This window comes from Pleurodeles waltl, chromosome 11 (genome assembly GCF_031143425.1).
Source record: "Pleurodeles waltl isolate 20211129_DDA chromosome 11, aPleWal1.hap1.20221129, whole genome shotgun sequence".
Taxonomy (NCBI): Eukaryota; Metazoa; Chordata; class Amphibia; order Caudata; family Salamandridae; genus Pleurodeles; species Pleurodeles waltl.
Window position 1 is genome coordinate 351,161,698 of NC_090450.1, and position 21,025 is coordinate 351,182,722.

General features: G+C 43.3%; 1 protein-coding gene across 1 annotated transcript in view; it reads right to left on the minus strand.

Annotated features, from left to right (window-relative positions):
- The window catches only part of SNED1 (sushi, nidogen and EGF like domains 1), a 2,603,997-nt gene that overhangs the window by 218,905 nt on the left and 2,364,067 nt on the right, over nt 1-21,025 (minus strand). Inside the window, exon 29 of the mRNA XM_069213662.1 lies at nt 19,354-19,436. Coding sequence (XP_069069763.1) covers nt 19,354-19,436 — 83 coding nt within the window. The remainder of the gene's footprint in view (nt 1-19,353; nt 19,437-21,025) is intronic.

A 21,025-nucleotide genomic window follows, 5' to 3' on the forward strand; every position in this document is an offset into this window, starting at 1 on the left:
TAACAGGAAACAACACAGATGCACGGTAAGTTGCATGGGGGACAAAAATGCCTACATGTTAACTGCAAGCAGGAGGAGACATCCCTACTACACAATGCATGTCAGCCATGATAATCAGGTAGTGGAAAGGGCAAAGGGGCAAGGCACGGGTGCATGGCCTGTGTAGGGGAAACCTGGGGCACAGCACAACACTACACCAACAACCTCTGCATGTTGGTACTCTGCCACGCCAAGGATGTTGGAAAGGCAAAGCCAGTCAAGGAGGGTAAGGTACAACATAAAACAGGCCTGCTGTCACATGACAGCTGGTATTGTCGCTACATGAACAAGGGCTCAATTTCCAGTGTCAGGCCATATCCTCAAGTGGTATTTACCATTGACAACAGTTGCCACTACCACCTGTGCTGTGTGTGCAGGTCAAGTAGCCAATGGCAGTTATGTACCCATAGATCAAACAGACCCAAAATAGAGGGTTCAGGATGACGACATTATCAATCCCCTGCATTTATTAACAATGTGCAAATCTTGTTAAATGCTCATGTCTATAGGCGCTATAAACATCAGGTATTGTTATTAACATTATGAGGTACACAGCAGTAATGTCATACCCATGCTCCACATTTCACGTTCAACCCAGTGGCAGTGTTACAATAGCTGCAATGCCACCTTGCAACATCCCAACTGTCAACTGCTAAGACAACTACATTGAGGGGGAGGACATATGTGTCTAGATACTGAAACACAACCGCACAGTCATAAGAGGAAATGGAACACTGCTAGGACCATCAGTGCAATCCAATGTAGCACACATTCCCCAACATCAGCAGTACACACTACCAATGCTGACACCTGTATCGTGCCATGCCAATGCTATACATAGTATATGCTGGGTCTCAGCAACACATAGGTGGATGTGAAATATCTGAGACTGGGTCAGTTCCAGATTGTTAAGTGTGGTGCAAGTGCCATCAGAACAACCACAGCCAGTGCAAGGCCTCACCATGATAATGAAAGTAGACAGAGAGTTGAGTAGGACAAGAAGGTGGCAACATACAATTTGGACAAAACCTACACCTAGAGGATGTGATGCAGACACTTCCCCAAACTGCCCACACTACATGTGACATTCAGGTGGGGCATAGGCCTGTGAGAATGCTAATCTTAATGACAGGAACAATGATCAGGAACCAAGATTACAATGTTCAACTAATAGGATGTCAGGAACGTCACATTACAAATGCCACAACACAGACACATTAATCATACAATATCTCATTGCAGAGGACGAAGGCTCTCCTGGAGATATGCCTGTCCTGGACTTCCCTGATGACATGGATGACGAGCTGACAAACATTAGCCAGCAGACCCTACAAGATGTCCTTGGAACCCTCCAGACCCCACCTTCAGACGCAAGGAGGAGCACAGAAGTAGCAGCCACCACCCCAATAGTACGACCTGCCAGCTCAAACCTAGCTGAGGACTCTGAGGACACTGGTACCACCTTTGAGAGGACTGCAGTTGGAGTACAGCGGGAGCTGGCCAAGGAGGTGCGGGTGGGGATGCAAAATATGGCAGTCAGCCTTGATGGGATGCGTTCGTGCATGATGTCATCTGCAGAACAGGCAGCAGCCACGCAAGCGCTAACATCCATCCTGCAAGGACTACAACAAAGTGTAAGGGAATTCACCACTGCAGTAAGGGAGTTGCCACAACACCTGGCATCCCAAACCTTTCACTGTGTGCACGAATACAATCATGACCCCTGCAGGGCCGACCTGGCTTCATACCACAGTGATGTATCTGCTATACTCGAAAACCAGCAGCTCACCCTGCTGCAGTAATACCTTTAATAGCCCCACAGTTGGCAGCTACTGGGAATTCTGACTCCACGTCTTCAAACACTGAAGTGTGTGTTGCCCCTTCAAACCCACCACCACCAAGGGCAGAGGAGACGACACACACATCAGAAGATGAAGACGTGGAACAGATCACCTTCACCCGTAGGAGTACCCGGTAGCACTCATGCCACATGGGCACTGATGTCCTAGGTCCTGTGCTTGTTAACATGTCAGTCTTGCAACAGTTGGTCACATGCACTGTTCTCCAGCACACTGTTTACCTTGACACTATGCTCTGTGATTGTCTCTCACTACCTCATTGGCAATTCATGTTCCTCTGCACTGTATGACATTTCACCCCAGCATGTCCAATGACATGTCCCATTGCACTTGTGTTGCATCACACTAGAAGGCGTCACTCTAATGGACTCACAATCCTGGACTATGTCATTATTGCACTACAGCCCTTTAAAATAAATAGCACTTACACAACCACTTTGTCTCTGTGTAATGTGACACATCAACTGTGTAGGAGATTAGTGATGTATGTCACATGTCAATGGCCAAAGAATGTCAATACAACTGTGTTGAACGAATGTTGGCTGGATAGTATCATCATCTGCACTTCCTGAGGCTTATTTCTGAAGTAAATTGAAAACTAACAGTATAAGGCTGTGTTGCACTGAAAAAGTCAGCTTCAAGGTATGTATAAGCTGAAAATCAATGTATCCAACATTCCCTTCAAGATAATCTTTATGTGTGTGACATCTGACTATAAACGTTCATCACACACACACATACACACCATACATCAGGAATGGATGTGTACAAGTGTATGTACCAATATGTAACCTGGAAGTACAATGTAAGAAATTATAGGTGTGAGTTATGTATACAATACTACATAAGATTATAACATCACTCACCTTATCAGGGTTCAAATGAATATCTGGCTGCAGGCAGACGTACCACAGTGCCGAAGATTCCAATTCAGGTCTCAAACGATGACAGATTTAAATACACATCCAAACTTCACAACACATTGGGAACCATAGTAACCTTGAGTGGTGGGTGCAATGGATGGCAGATGCATAGAGAAGTAGCTTTGGTGTAGCTGGCAATGTGACTGCACAATAGGAATTGTGAATAACCATGTCAATATTGGGATTCAGATGCAGGATGGAACACAAATGCAAATACTAAATTGACACTGTTCATCCATGCCAAGGCCTTGTTCCCAAGCATGTGACACATACTGTAAAGGAGTACCTAAAACTTTATTTAACAGTAATAAAGGATACTAAAACTAGGGGAACACCTTAACTAACCTACTAACCTATCCTACCTACACATTACCCACAACTGGCGTTAACTACCCTAATCTAAACTTACCTATCACATTAAACTAAACACTTTAAACATCAACCCCCCACCCCCCTTATATGACAGGACACATGTAGGACAACATATACTAACCTAAACACATACTATCTTATCCTAAACAAATATATATATATATATATATATATATATTTTTTATATATATTTTTTTATAATTTTTTTTTTTTTTTTTATACAAATAACCCTCAACATCATCCACCACCCACCCACAAAAAAAACACATGTAATAATATAACCCCCTCCACCCCCCAACCCTCGTATACTAACTAAACTAACAGCCTACTCTAACCTAACACTAAGCCCCCTAAACCCACTAAAGATAAGAACCAGGAAAGAGGAGGGATGGGAGGGAATCATGGCTAAGGGTCCAAAAGTCACAAATTTGCCCTCCGCAGGATCTTTTTTATACCCGCAGTCTCCTGCTATTGCGGGACACCTCCTGCTGCAGCTGTCCATCCTGCGCAACATCCGTTGCATGTCACGTCTCATCGACTGAAATTCTGCATTGTCTATTACAGCAGCTGGGGTTGTCTGTGTCCCACTAGTTGAGGGCTGTACTGGTGCAGTGCTTAGAGGGGGAGGTGCAGAAGCTGCTGTCTGTGGGCCTGGAGCAGATGAGGTTGACGGACCTGCAACAGTGGCTGTCATCCTTTGGGTGACTGTGGTCTGAGCTGTTGTGCTGGTGGTGGTGGCTGTTGTGGGCAATGATGGCCCCCCTTGGGCAAATTCCCTCCAGACCCCTGTGGCTCTCTCATGGCTATAATGCCGTGCCATATCGGAGAACCCAGACTCCACATCTAGTATGTGGCGGTAATGCATTGCCCGCCTCTGGAATTCCCTGATCTCATGACCAGTCATGTTGGCAGCTGTCAAAATAGAGAAAGCCAAACATTAGTGACATCATTGTGTGATAAATCTACAGATAATATTGTAACACTTCCTCAAAATTAGCTGAAACCTTCTAAATCACAAATGTATATATATAGCATGTCCCTTAGGAATGACAGGCCAATGCAGCCTACACATTTACTATCTAACAGCACAGCAATGCTCAAAAAGGTATGTACCTACTTAAATGTTCTGTGCATCATTGTACTACTATTAGTCACATAACAAATGCTGCAAGTACTCCACATATGACAGGCCAACTAATGACTATCTTCTGGATGACAATCAAGGCCCACAAGACGTGTGATTTGCTAATGGAATTGCCTGGACGGTATGCAGTTGCTAATCATGAGGGGGTATCCTAGGTTGAAACAATAGTATGTTGCAATTACATGTCTGTCTTCTAGACTGGGATCCTCCCACCTAGGTACACATATTTCATATCCCTAACCCTGTGCCTCAGGGGGTGATGGACATGCAACACATACTTTCAAACATCAAGGACAGCCAGGAAGCTTTGGACAGCTGTCCATGGGTTTTGTGAGTCCACCACAGGTAAGGAGGGCTGCCAACTAGGATTGACTCAAACATTGGACAATCACATCCACATTTATGTTCCTAATTGCGGCCAATTGACAACATCATTTGATCTCACTGATATCTTTCCAAAAACAAGCACATAGATGCAAGCACCCATCTGGGCTTTAGCTGCATACACACCTATGACATTCAACTCAAGTGCCACATAAACGGAGCACAACATGTGGAGCTAGATGCTGCTAGGAAGTTCAACATACAGTCCTACATGGTCATTAGTTAACAGGGATGCTCAAGTCTGTGGGTCATACTTCGGCATCGCTGGTCTGTGTGAATAAGGGTACGATTTGCTGACTAAATCATGAAAATGGCCACCTCCTAATTAATCATTGGCGTACATGTAGCAACAAATATCACCCTGTTCACCTGCCCATGCCTGTAGCGCAGCCCTAGAATCCCAATATATGACTCTACGCCACTGATTGTCCAACTCAAACATGGAACAAAATGTCAACCTCCAGTCAAGTCACATATCAGATCATGTGCCAGCACACCATACCTTGCAATGTGTCCAACACACAGGAGTCAATCACACAACAGCTGCAAACACAACACAGGAGTAACATATCAACACTTACTGGATATGTCTGGGTCCGCAAATTGAGCCACTTCACCAATTGTGTAGGGGCTGGTCCACCTGTAAAACATGGAATAGTGAAATGTTCTCAATGTCTGCTCACTGTACAAAACCTGGAACAAGAAGTCACTGTGTGTGACATTTTATATGGTAGAGCAGCACCTCAGGCATGTAGAAACCCCCACAGACATACTACTGCAAACATGCATTGACCCTGTCACTCCAGGGAGTGATAGACACACATATGCACACATGCACTGGCCCTAACAATCATGTGGTGCCAAACATGATTACTCAATTTTGTGCAGAATTATTTCTAGAGGTTACTCCATTTCTTAATTTGTTGTTATGAGAGACATGCAAAGCCACAATCCTGGTGCACTGCAATACCAGTCACTCAGGTATTGTGGCTTGTGCATCAAGGGACAATGAGTTACTGTGTGATGCTCATGTGGGTTGAGTGTAGTTCAGGAATTGTTGTGCTTTCTATGGTCTATTATATGTGTGCCTGTGTTGTATGTAGGTTACATATGCCACATTGGCAGGGTACCCAGAGCCGTATATACCCCCATGACACCATGATGGCAGGGATCCTGTGTGTTACTTGATGACAATGTAATGATAAACATGGATTTGCCATTTATCTAAATCAAAACAACAAAGAAATATATGTTGACAGTGTCTAATTTGATCATCCGTGACAGAATGCATGGGCACAGGTGTAGTCATTGCACCTGAAATGTGTTACTCAGGGCCCTGTGTACCTATATCATGTATTGTAGATCACAGTTAGCCACATTCATTATCTTACATTTGCCAAGTTGGGTGATCAGTGGTTATACAACGAACTGAAACTGTCCCCTAATTGAAACATGGTTTAGAACATGTCCTACTTTGGCAATCTTGATGAGGTAAGTCTCAATTTGTATGCACCTTGGGAATGGCAGCACTCACAGGAATGCTGGCCTGCTGATCTTAGCATACACCCATGTCTGTGATAGCCTTTATACTGAGAACTTAACAATTGTACATATGCTGCAGTAGATCAGCAGGGGTGTACCAAACGTAAGCTACCAAACTATTTTGTCACATTAAATGTATTATGGAAGCAGTCAGGGGTCCCTTGCACAACATCATGTAGATACATTATTTATGACCATGCATTCACAAAGTTCAGGGATCCCATGATGACCCATTAACTTTAGAAAATAGTTTTGCTATAAAGTAACACAGATGACAAATCCATCAGCTCTGTACCAGCAATTGTGCCCAAAGCAAAATAAAACACACAGGAACAATGACCTTAGGGCCAGATGTTTTTTTTTTTTTAATGTGTAGCATTTGCTTTATTTGTTTACGCTACAGAAATGGAAAGTAGCACAAAATATTTAGATATTATCAAGTGTGCATTACTTTGGCATCCATAATTAATTTAAATGCTGCACAAACCAAGTTAAAATATCAGCCTAAGATATTACCAGAGGTTAGGAAGATCTCTGTACATTTGGCTATGAATACAGTTCAGACATGTATTCAAAAAATTGGGGAATGCATTCGTTCCTTGCATTAGCATGTGAAATACATCTCATTCCTAGTACACTCACAGGCCCTGAATAATACTTTTGTTTGTGCCACATTACCATCATCTATTGACCTCAAAGCAGCACTATTTTACAAAATCAAGTTGTCTTTTGTAAGTTTGTGCAGCTTTTGCGTCAACAAATGACAGTAATGCATAGCAAATTTTGTAAAAATCAGGGCCACTGTATTTTCAACTTGCATTCCACATGTCCACAAACACTGCATGCAGTATGTCACAAAATCTGCTACTGTCACTACAGAGCATTTTACTGTACACATTAGTCTAATTTTTACTCACCAACACGGCCACCAATCACCACACCCAGGTGGTCCAGCAAGTCTTGCTCTCTGGCCACAAGGTCAGCCCAGCTATGTTTAAGTTGGTAGTCGTTGCGCTGGCTGTTGAACATTCTCTTTAGGTTACAGCACCTTGGACCCCCTCAGCCTCCTCGCCTCGGTGTGATACCCCTGTATCACCCTGCCAGCAGCATCTAACATCAGGGGGAGGAAGTGGCACACCAGCCAAATAAAAGCCCCCAGCTCCTCCTCACCCATTCTCCCCAGACGTGGCCTTCCCAAAATCACAAAAATAATAGGGATAGGAAAGGGAAATGAGGGAAATACAGGGAAAGGAGGTATGAAAATGAAACTTAAAGAACCCACAAACAGCCCAACAATACCCCAACTAATAATACCCACTACACACTCCCAACAGTACAAAGACAAAATTAGACACAAAAAATGACAAAAACACACTTACACTGTTTACAGAGAAAATTACAAAAACAACAGATGACAATTGAGAGGGCACACAGGAGACAAAAGCATAATATTGACAGACACAACTCTCAACACAGCTGCGTAGTCTAGAAGAATCACAGACTGCAAAGTGAAAGTGAAAGTACACCCACTGTACCATTTCTGTAAACAGGATATCCTATTACATCACTTCCTGTCTCAAATGCGGTGCGTTTTTATTATGTTACGTGGAATTTTATGACGCTTACAGGCTTTGCGTCAATATTTTTTGACGCATATGCTTACAAATTCCCCCACATTCAAGGATCAATATATTTTTCATGGATAGGCGATTTCATGGGGTGCAGTGTTGGAATTAACGCTAGCGACGAATCGATGTATAATGAGTGTGAGCGTCATTTTTTAACGCATATGCATCATATTTTGACACATATGCGTCTTTTATGATGCTTTTGAATCAAAATATCTGTCTTTAAATGTCCTTGTGTCATTTTTCTCATTTTTAACATACATGAAGGCTATAACTATACAAAGATAGGATGTTAGGGCCTGCTGTGTGTGTTCTAGTGTTTGGGCACATGTGGCAGACCACACTACTGCGGACCATAATACTAATTTTGTTGTGCTGGAATAGCACTCTTAACTGACGCAACAGCAACCCAAACTTTTGGAATAAGAACTGGTATTTCCTAGTTTAAGTAGGTGGTGCATCAATAGAGAATAGCAAGGCTACGCAACTTAAATAATTCACTCATGGCCTGTGTGTTTATGTCTGTGAATTGGCTATTTCAATTGTTGTGGCGCCTCTGTGTGAACATCACAAGACGTGTTTTGCATAATGTGCTTGTATGCATGTGTTGTAATTGTGGATAACCATCTGATGCAATTCATTGAGTTACATCAGTCATGATATGTGTTTGTCATATCTGTTGCATCTTATGCTGTATGAACGTCCCTGACTTTGAGGACAAAACATCTCCCATGACAAACTATACACAGTATAGATAGAGGACAGTTGATAATGGCAATGTTAAAAATGTAAGCCATCACATGTAATGGAATGCTGGATACCACTTCATGGTCACTTGTGTGTATACTACCCATGAGTCAGGCATTTGAACATTCTAGGTAGGTACAGTGTTTGTGACACAGAGTCCCGACTCCAATCCAAAAATGTTTTGGTACACCACAGTTTGAGTCATGTAAATGACCTATGTTTCTCCTGTGGCTGTGGAGGACCAGCAGACCATGCTGCATGTGTTCATATATTTCCAGTGGTTCATAGCACAAAGGTGTCCAGTTCAAGTGTGTGGTCATGTGTACCCTGTGTCAGTACTGGCCTCCATGTTGTCACAGTTACGTGCAGGTCTATTCATGAGTCTGCGGAGCCATTCCCTAAATTAACAGAGTATCCTTCAAAGCAGATTTGACCTAAAGCCAACGATCAACTAACGACACACATGGGGATAGTCCAGCTATGGCACTGCAGAACTTTAATAAGGCGGATGACAGGGCAAACTTGGTGTGCTTAAAAACGTTATGGATCAGAAATAGGAAACAGGCAGCTTTCATCACAACATTTGTACACAGGGTGGGCTCTAAAATTCCCAATGCAACAGGGAACATCAGTGCCTCTGTGCTGATTAATCTCCCAGCTAGTCACCTCGCAAGCACCATCAAAATGTGGAGGCAGAAGTGAATCTGTGTCTGGACCGTCAGGGCACAAACATGTTTTGTCCTTACATACACATTGGCAACCCTTGTTTGTTGTGCTGTAGGCACCGTACCGAATCCATGCATACAGCCATAGCACACTGTCACTGTTTGGCACTAATGAATACATGCAAAACCAGACAAGGGATGGGGGCTGGTTTAGGCAATTTGAATACATGTCCCAGAACAGAATACGATAAGTGAACTGATTACACTATACTATATATTTGAGGATTCATCATAGACCTACCAGACACAATACCCCAGGAGGAAAGAGAGGGCATGGAAAGCAACTATGAGACAAATGTAGCCACAGGGGACTTCTATGGTTAACGCATAGACAGGAACCAGTCAAGCTAACAGGCTGCAGGCTCTGTCAGGAACAAACATGAACAAGGCAAATACACAGTGAGCAGACTCTGACTAGGAAAAGCTGGAACAACACTGTGGGAGCTAAAAACTGTATTTGTGCTGTGGTCTGCAACGCTACACAATCCCCCAAGGGCTCTGTTACACAAGTGATTTGTACACCAATGCACAACAAGGAGATTCAGAAAATGGCAGATTTTAAGCAGTTCCAGGTAGCAGCAATGTCAGGGCAGGTTCAAATGGCTGGTCTCCATGGAAGTGCTCACAGGTGTGTGCAGCTTCAGTCTCTCACAATTCCTGGAGTTGAGAATCAAGTTCAAAGGGCCAACTGGACCTTTCACATGGGAAGCAATGGACAGCCGCTGATTACAGGTCCTACTGACTTCCAGGCAGTGCATTATCGGACCTCACGTCCATGCAGACTGATGAACTATGACTATGGCATGCCATACTGAAGAGGGAAGCACACAGTCAGAATGGGAGTCTGGGTGTGTGTAGATGAAGATTCTCAGGGTACAGATAGTCCATTTATAGGGCCCCCTAGAAAAGGGTGGGCAGAGACTGAAAACATGGCAGTGGCAGGACTTATTACGTGAGATGGACTGCACAGAGCATGTCTTGTGAGCAATGCTTGCCATACTTGGGGCACTCGTGCTATCCATTTTCTACTTAGATGGACTTCTTGTCACACATGCTCCTTGCAGAGATAGCTGATGTCACACTTACTGCTGTGAAGGGTCTGGTCAAACATTCCTGTTACCAATGCAATAGCACATCCACTGCCTCATGTATGAAACACTTTTTTACCTTATGATTGATGGTGTCTTAGTTGTGTGTCATGTGCTGCAATGGACCATGTTGGCAACATGGATGTGTCTCATAGCTGTGGTCCTCTGATATTGCCCTTCACATCTGAAATAGACAGGATATATGTCATTTACACTGTGTGTGATGATGGGTGTACATTCATACCCATCAAATGTGATGGGGCATTTTCAGTATCCTAATCTGCATTTCTGCAATGCTCCATGAGGCTAAGCTTTGATTATGATTCCTAGGGATCATGTGATGCATACAAATTACCCAGAGCATGATTGAGTGATGAAGGTAGGTGTTTAATGACATATGCTAACAAAGTGGTGATGGTGACTATAGTTAGAAGAAGTTTTGTGCAATGTGTTGTCTCCTACGCAATCCTGCTGCAGTGTTTTGGATGGTCCCCCTCATTTTCACAGACAGCATCCTCCTCTTCAGGCATTTGTGGGTCTGGTTCATAGAGGGGAATGTTCCTCCTTACACAAATGTTGTGCAGGATGGCACAGGTCAAAATGATCTTGCAGACCATTTCAGGTGAATATAGGAGGCTCCCTCCGCTGATGTCGAGGCACCTGAATCTGGACTTCAGGATGCCAAAAGTCCTCTGGACTATGTTGCATGTCCTCCGATGTGCCTCATTATAGGCACGCTCTGATGCTGTGCTTGGGTTGGCAAATGGGGTCATGATCCATGGCTGGATCCCATAACCCTGATCAACTGAAAGAGAAAATGAGTCTAAATATTTGGATGTTGGTTGCACCTTGATTATAACTTTGCATGGCAGTTTTTATCTTGTGTCGTCTGTGACTCATCTGTGTTTGTGTTACTGTGTGGGATCCTAGGCTTCTAGGATGTTCTTTCTGCATTGGGTTGTTTAATTATCAAAACTGGTGTTTGGCTGATTGACCTGATATCAGCGGTATATTTGTAAACTTGCAGTTCATTGTGTATCTCCCATGCATTATGTCTTGTGAAAGAAGTGTCCATGTGCCTTCACTGGAGGTGACATGATACTTCCACACACAGAATGGATTCCACTGTGGTGGTAACACGGCTGCACTATATGGCCTGAACATCCAATCCAATTTAACATATGTAATAGCATGTGATAAACAACAGTGAGGCCCTATGATCTGGCTAGGTGACAATGTACAACACATCTCCATTAGTTGGCAGCACTGAAGTGTTCACAATTGACAATGCACAAATATCCCATGTGTGACAAGTTCCAGGCAAACCTATTTTTTGCCCTCACCGAGGTGGCTCATGTCCAATCGTGTACCTACACTACTGAACCTGCTCCAGGTAAGCTGGCTAACTTGGTTGTGGGGGTGAAGGTTTAAGTGTCAGAAGGTCTGTGTGCCTGTACACCTGTTATGTATATGTGTAGCAGTGTGCACTTTGCATTAGTGTCACATCAATATGTGTTCATAGCACAGTCCACTTCCTTGTTGCTAGCGAGCAATGTCACCCCAGGAGTGATGTGAGATGTTGGTACTGCCTCAATGATTCCATGTCACCTTCATGAGAATCATTATCATCATGCTATGGGTCTCATGGTGTTTGACCTGCAGAAAAACACATTACACACCCCTTACACAGTACGTATTGCTTGGAAGGGTGTGATTGAGTGTTATTGATATGATATTGAAAGATTCATCTTCCAAGTTGTACTGCCAGTTAAGGCCATGTCATTGTCATTGTGTGGTTTTAAATTGGTCCCTTGTGGCTCTGGAGTGGCATCTGTTGTTATTTGCATCTGTCATTTGTCCATAGGTGTGTGTCCCATTGGCTCAGGATATCAAACATGACTAGCAGTGTCACAACCTTGGTGTCTTCATGGCCATGTGCCAATGTAGTGGTGTATGTGTTGTGTGTCCTCCAGGGCTGCTGTGCTGTGTGTACATAACTAGGTTTCTGTACTTACCAACAAGTAGGCCATTGCCATATCGTCCATCCTGGAAGTGTTGATTGATGGTGCTGTGGCGGAAGATGAATGAATCATGTACACTCCCAGGATACTTTGCCACGATGTTGGTGATCAATCCCCGGTGATCCACAATGGCCTGCACATTGATGGAGTGTGTGTGCTTCCTGTTGCGGCACAGATGTCCGTTGCAGCAGGTGGCACAATCCGTACATGTGTGCAGTCAATGGCACCAAGCACGTGTGGGAAGCCATTGATTTGATAGAAGCCCTGTTTGGTCTCCTGCTGCTTCTGCTGTGTGTTGGGGAAGCTGATGTGGCGGGGTGTGAGGGAGATGATGGCATCCAGTACCTTGGGAAGGAAGGCAGAGAATGAGGGCTGTGAGATCCCCGCAACCAGGGCGCCAGTGGTTTGAAAAGAGCCACTTGCCAACATGTGCAGGACTGCTAGCAACTTGGTCTCTGGTGGAATGATGTGGGGTATCTACAAGCTGGGTGCCAACTGTGGCTCAATGTGGCGCAGCAGCTGCTGTATGGCTTGCTAGTTTAGTCTGTACCTGTGGATGATGTCATGTTCCCTGAGGCCCTGAAGGGTTGTCCTGGTCCGGAATATCCTCTCCTGCCTTGGGCGTTGCCGTTGGGGTCCCTGTTGGTGTGGTGGAAGCTGCTGCTGTTGCTCCTGTGCTCTGCATCTTCGTGCATGCTGGATAAATAGCACCTCCATGTCTTCCTTTTGGAGCTCTGATGTTGCTTCTGTGGGTTTTCCTTAAGTACTGGTGTGTTTACCCCATTTTAACGCCTACCCTGACCCAGGTGTTAATTTTTGGCACAAATCGGGATTTGCGCAATTTTTCGGCTCCGCCTCCCAGCCGTGCAGCATATTTGCGCGGTTGGATAAATATGCCACACAGGTGTTTAAGTCATTTTTTGGACGGGAACGCCTACCTTGCATGTCATTAACGCAAGGCGGTTTCACGCATCCAGAAAATGACGCACACTGAGATATTTTGACGTTAGACATGTCAAAGTATAGATATGGTGTTAGTTTTGCGCCGAATTTGCATAAAAAAAATGACGCAAATCCGGCGCAACCGGAGTATGAATACGGGCCTTGGTTCTCCAAAATGTATGATTGCTGTCCCATCAAGCTTCCGCTAGTGTCTTTTCTGCCTTTCTCAATCTCCTCTCAAACTTCTGTTGCTTATGCTGTCTGGCTACTAATTCCCAGATTGCAAATGCCTTGAACTGTGCTGGTCTCGGAGGAGGTTTCAAATCACAGAGCAACTTCCTCAAATTCTGTAAGCTCCTCAAATGAAATGTTCCATGGGCAGGAAATGCTAAACTCCCATATTTCTCTGTCACTTTGCACCACTGTTTCAGCCAAAACATGGCGCAGCACCCTTTTCTTCCATTACAATGTAAGCAGGTGTACCTTCTGGCGGTGCAATATCTCCTATACTCGTTGTAATATACGATCTCCCCTTAAGGCTCTCTTTAAAGCTTTGAAAAATGTAATTTCTGTGACCTTTATGTTATTCTAAATCAAATCAGGAAGTGACTTTCAATCCCAGAATCCTTTTCACCAACCTTTTCAACCAATTGCACTTCACGGTTGTTTGCCAATCTTTGTGCGCCCCTTCTCACTAACCAACCTATCCCAGCGCGGCTCCAATGACTTCTCTCTCACATGTACAGCGGCTGACAAAGTCTTGCGGCTTGTCCTCCTAAACTCAGATTCACATTCAACTAGTGCAAAATTATTGAGAGCACTACACAAATCAAAACTGTCTGTTTACTACAGGTAAGGGAACACAATCGCTTAAGAAACCTTACGGATTTTTCACTGACGGCCTTTCACTCCTGCAAATTTTACTCTCAATTGATTAGTGGGTCTGTCCTGGTGCACATAGGACTCACCAGATCTTAGTCAAAAATTATTTCACTCCCTTTGACTCACGCTCTAACTTGTCAACCACGCCAGATCAACCTAATAAACCAGACAAATTACAAAAGAAACCAAGTTTCTCATTCACTTTTTCAATATACTCCGAAGTCTTAGACCTTCCAGGGCCAGTATACCAACAACCACCTGGACAATTTTTTAGCACAAAGCACCACACACATGTGAAGTTCGATGACTGCCCTACTCTCAAACTTCGGAGTATGCAAACTCCTTCAACAACTTTATTTGGAGTACGCAAACTCCCTAAACCCGCACAAACATCACAATTCACCTGCCATTTGCATAAGCAGTGAAAGCACAAAACCTATCCCATTCACGCTGTCTCTAGAACTCCGAGAACATCTTTAGTCAATCAGTGGCAAGCTCCAAGGTTATGGGAAATTATTTCTAAGTATTAGGGATACAGTTTCTCTCCACTTTGTATCATCGAATCTGAAAATCCAAACTTTCTGTGAATTATTTTCTCTTTAGGGGACTAACCATGTACGGGGCCTTTATGATGGGCTCTTAAGGACACTAACCAACATACTCTGCTACCATCACTGTTAGTGCACCTGACCTTATTTGGTTACTTGTCATTAGTTTATAAGGGGAAGCATTAGAGGTTTAATTGCCCTTTTGACTGAGCTTCGAGTAGTTCCGAACATAGGGCTCAGTTTCAACACCAATTAATAGCAATATCAATCAATAACATCAACAATCTTGGGAGTCAGTAATTTCCACCCACCATGACCCCTTGGCCATGAATAATCACGCCTTTATGTAAAAGTTAGAATGTTTATTTCCCTGTATTAACAACGCTAATATCATGTAACTTTGGGGGTCACTACAACCCTGGCGGACGGTGTTAAAGCGGCGGTAAGACCGCCAACAGGCTGGCGGTCTTTTTTTGGGAATTATGACCATGGCGGTAACCGCCATGGTCATCCGCCGCTTTTCCGTACCGCCCGCCAGGGCGGAGACGACTGCTGGGCTGGAGACCTGGGTCTCCAGCCCGGCGGCCGTGACAATACCGTCGCCGGTATTTTGACCCAGCTTACCGCCGTGGATTTCCAGCGGTAGGAACCGCCATGAAATCCATGGCGGTAAGCACAATCAGTGCCAGGGAATTCCTTCTCTGGCACTGACAGGGGTCTCCCCCACACCCCACCCCCACCCTGACTCCCTCTCCTACACCCCCCACCCCCCTGCCACCCCCCAAGGGTGGCAGGAGCCCCCTCCCCACCCGAACCCCCGACATTACCTGACACATACACACCTGACACGCACGCAGGCACCACCAACACACATACAAGCACACACCGACATACATGCCAACATCCACACACACAGTCAGACACGCACACCCACATTCAAACATACACATGCACATCCATACAGACCACCCCCGCAAGCATACACGCACTCACACACCCCCTCTACACACACCCACGCACACCCCCATGCACCCCCTCACCCCACTCCCCTAACGGACGATCGAGTTACCTGTTCCGTCGATCTTTTGGGAGGGGACGGGAGCCATGGGGCAGCTCTGCCGACACCACACTGCCAACAGAACACCGCTGCGCAGAATCACAGGACGTGATTCGCTGGGCGGTGTTCTGTTGGCGTGGTGGTGGAGGTGGAGCAACCTCCACTTCCCCGCCGCCCGTCACTATGGCTGTTGGCGGCTCTCTGTCGGAAAAACGACGTAGAGCTCCCAACAGTCATAATACGCCGAGCAGAAAACCGCCAACACTGGCGGTCTTCAGCACGGCGGTCCCTCAGCGGTCTTGTGAAAAGACCGCCGAGGTTGTAATGACCCCCTTAGTCTCAAAATCAAATGGTAAGCATACAGAAAGAATACTGGTTGACCGAATCTTTTAAAGAATCTCAATTTAATAAAAGCTTGGATCACTACACATTCTAGAGTTAAAGTACAAATCAATAGCAAGAATAACTGCGCAATAGAAATGGCAATGCAACTTGACATGAGGTCGTGTAAATAGGCCCAAGACCTTGCTAAATTAAGGCCTTTGATTAATAAAGCACATACATAATACATGACTATTAATATGACATACTCCTACATTAATCCAAACATGAGCTTGACATTTCACATTAATAAGACGTTAATAAGTACACTTTGTGATTATTGGTGGAAACTCAAGTAGGCACATTTTCAAACTTGTGTATTATTTTTTCTATATTAACTAATTTACTATGCAGATTTAACATTCAGAATACATGAATATTCATTAGTAAAATTTCAGCGTTAACAATATTCTCGCTGGCACCTGTGTTTATAGCAGTTGTTGGACACTTGGTAAAAACTGCAGTAACTCAAAAGCCAGAACTATGGACAGAGTATCTCCTTAAAAAATAATTTTAAGCCCCTTAGCCTCTCTAAAAAAAAATTATTAGGCATAATAAGCGCTATATAAATACAATTACAATCTTTCATCTGATAAATAACTTTTACAGTGTCTGATCTTTCTCAAAACATTCAAGGGTTTCCACTTTCCACTTTATGCCTGTATTCTATGGAAGGGCCATCTGGATGTCGGCAAAAACTAAGAGGACCTGGTTGTTTACTCAATAAATTCCTTACCCCCGTCTGGCCATGACAGCTGTTAATGACATGTGCCACCTCTGCAAATCCTACACATAACATTAACATAACATTGCTTTAAAGTAAATGCACAGTCAGGACCAGCTTTAGGGTGGTGCAACTGGTGCAACTGCACCGGGTGCTGACCTGGATTGGGGGGGGGGCTGACTTCAGGCAGGGCTCTGTGTTTAGAAGTAAACTTACTAAACTTAAGAGCACCTGCTGGAAAGTTCCTTGTGTGTCCAGTCTTTATATTCTTGCTAGAGAGAGAGATAGGCGTTTTGTCCTATGGCAGTTTTGACTCGCCATAAAGTAGTATAGAGGTTTAATATGCCTGCTGCAAATAACATAACTATATTTTATGTGGCTAGCTTAGTGGATTAGTAAAGCAAGCCATTACCAACACTTTAAAACAGTGACATTTATGTGAGAGATAGGCTATGGAGAGATGAGGGGCACTTTTGCCAGGTGGTAGTTAGGGAATCGGAGGAGGTGGTCATGGGGTGGAGGGGCACCTAAAAAGATTGTGGGCCCTGTGCTCAGTGATGGAAGGTGATGAGTCATAAATGGGTATCCTTTGATGGAATGTGAGATGCTCTCCTCGCCTACAACTGAAGATGTTTGTGGTTGTACAGTGCACATGAATATGGGAAGGATAGACCCTGCATCCTTGGCCTTACAGTTTCAATCCTTAAGGTACATTTGCCTGAAATGTTACAGACGTTCACAGGGACCTGGAAATTAAAGGAACAGACATACAAATACGAGAGAGTCCAGGGGCGAATTGCCATGTGAAATTTCACTTAAATTTTCAAACATCCATTTCCCTTCCTCAGAGAAGAGTCATATCCAGATATTAATTATTCAAGCGTAGCAGTCAAATACTTCATGTCATCAGACAACATAGTACTCAGGTGAATCATTGCGTTTATTCTATAAACTAAAACAGAAAACTGTTGTTCACTACTTACCATGATAACAAGCATTTAAATTAATACTAGGCAACGTTATGGTTCCTAAACAGAAGAGTGGGATGTAGACTGATATGCCAAAGGTGATCATGAGCACCCAAAAGAATGATATATAACATTTCCTCCAGGCAGTTCCACAATTGATGTATATTCTGTATTTACTTTTCATTTATCAAACCCACTTCAACATTTACTAATTCTTCTTGGCATCAGAATGCAGAGGTTTTCTATTTGTTTCTCACAATATTCACTTTGTCTCTCACTACCAAATGTCCTGGTTCTCTTTTTCCAGATTTTTCTCTATTTTTCTATTTCTCATCTTTTACTCTTCATCTCCAACTTAACCTCTACTCTCTCTTGCTTACTTAATTTCTTATTCTTTACAAATGTACATATCTAGGAGGGTTTTTCTGTTGGAAAGGGAGCTGACAAGGCCTTTTAATTTGTTAACTAATGCATCCAGTGCTGGGAATTGTATTTCACCTCATGGTCACAAGTTTGAATTTTTCACAGGGGTTTCATATTTCTGCGGTTGATAAAATGAGTGCTACTGAGTTGGCTAACAATAAAGATGCGTCATCTATAAACAACACAAAGAGGCCCCATTGAGGGTGAATATGCTCTTTACTAAAGCGCCTGTTATGTTATACACCTCCCAGTCCCCTTTTAATGGTCAGGGCAGCTGTCACCAGACAATTATGTGAGGAACAGTAGATAGTGGCTTTGGCTCTGCCGGCATGTCGGGAGCCAGGAATACGTGTTTTGATTGGGCAGAATTTGAGTGCTTCCAAAAAAATGTGTTTGCCCTCCATGAAGCTATGATCATTTTGTTTTTATCCAGCTGCTTGAGCTTCAACTTTTAGGGCTGCACACAAAATTGTAAATCTATTAAAGTGTCTCAGATAACTATGAAAGTTATGGTGTTTTCCTTTGGCAGCAGCACCGTGGGAGTTGAGCAGTCATTAACCTACATGGATGTTTAGTTCTTGCTTGAAAGTTCAACTGCCACCTGATCCATTAATCTTTACCAATATTATTCTACAGTTCTTTGCTTCCATCAAACAAATAGCTGTTCGCATGCTATTTACTTCACATTACCATACAACATTCCTTTCAAGCCAGACGTGCTGGCATTGCCAATGCTTGTTTCAGTTTTCTTTCACTCATTTCTGTCTCATTTAGTACATACCTCTAGGAGGCACTTTAATTTAAACAGCAATAGGGGTGTTTTGTGCTTGGAGAGCTATAAATGTATATGCATACTTCAGACTAACCAGGATCAGATGAATACCCAAGTACCCAATGCAAGCCCGCTTCTCAATGTAAACAATAAAATTGCAAATGGCAGCAGTGGCCGTACGTACTGGGTGTCTTCTTCGCTGGTGCAGAACCCTCGCAGCTTTCCTTGTAACAGATGTCATGGTGTACCTTATACATCCGCTTATATCTGAAAGGATGAAAATTCAGATTTAACGAGGCAAAGTGTTTTTTGCTGACAAGATCTCATTCTTACCACTTAACTATGATCAAAAATGTTGCTCTAGAATGTGGTTAATGTAAAGGTTCTTCAATGAGACTTGGTTCGGAATAATATTCCTTAAATATGAACATGTTTAAGAAACAGTGAACCATTAATAATTAGAAACATGTTTAAATCGCAAATATACTATATTGCCTTGCTCAGCATCATAAAACATTTATATATGTATACTATATACTTTACTGCTGTATTACTCACCATTACAAATAAGTATTTAATCAGCACTCCATTGCTGTGAGGTATATGGATGCTTAACACGGAATTACAATAGCAAAAATCTAGAGGACGGATCCAAGGGAGAAACATCAACATAAGTTGACTTGTAGAGAGTTCTCAGCAAATTAGGTAATCGCCAGGAGAAAGATTTTCAGGTGTATGAGAAGGGGACGTGTTTTAGTCATTTCCTGAACATCATGAGGGTGGGTGAAGTTCAGGTGTCCTCAAATAGGAAGTTCTAGAGATAATGTGGCTCCAGAGAAAGTCTGGTTGAGAGCTTGTGAGGTATTATCGTTGGGTGTTCTGAGGTGTAGTGCGGCTCGGCTTCTTAGGCTCTTTCACCTGATGGTATAAATAAGACATGCAGTTCAGATGGGTTCCTTTATAGGCAAAATATCTAATTTTAAATGTAATCCTTGCTTTCAGAGCTCCTGGAAGATGGGAGTGATGTGGTCAAATATTCAGTTTTCAGACAAAACAGGATCAAAGTGGCCTTGTTCGAGACCACAGGAAATTTCATGATTCTGGCCAGCACAATGTTTCCATAGACTAGACATGATAGGATTAGTGCATGCACAGTGGTTTTTAATTGCGCTGGGTAGAGGAATTCTTAGATTTTCTTAAGCTGAAGAAAGTGAGAAGTGGCTGATTAGGTAATTCTGTTTTATAAGTGGGTGGAAGGAAAGAGCGCATTGGGGAATAAAACTCAGTGATTTAATAGAGGAGGTTAGAAACCCTCTTTGAGTATGTTGAGCAGATTATGATCAAACTAGTGTTGTGTCTGTGGGAAAAAAGGATAAATTCAGTTATGATTGACATGCACGTTTGTAAGGGTTTGACATCCAGTCAAAAACTGGGAAATCCCTATCATATGCCAATGCTCCTATTGTAGGTGGGAGGTCCCTGATTTATTCAGAAAATAAAATAAAATATTTGAGTGTTCTCTTCCCCAATGCTTCCTCAACTCTAATTCAAGTTGAAGGGAAGTTAAATTCTAATATTAGTTCCTCTTCTAAATCACCTCTTTGGTTTTCCCAAATGTTACAGGTATCCCTAGGTCCTTCAAACTACAAAATCAGACTACATTTTGGATGGACACATGTGGGTTCTGAGGTTCTGGGAAAGAAGATATTCCCAAAGAACACAACACAATCTCCACTCACATTTACTGTATACATACTCAACATTCTGATACAGATTCAGCTGTTTCAGTCAACAACATAGCTATTCTTCACCTTACAGATGGTTAGCCAAGGCTGGTCCCCCAGAATATATGAACA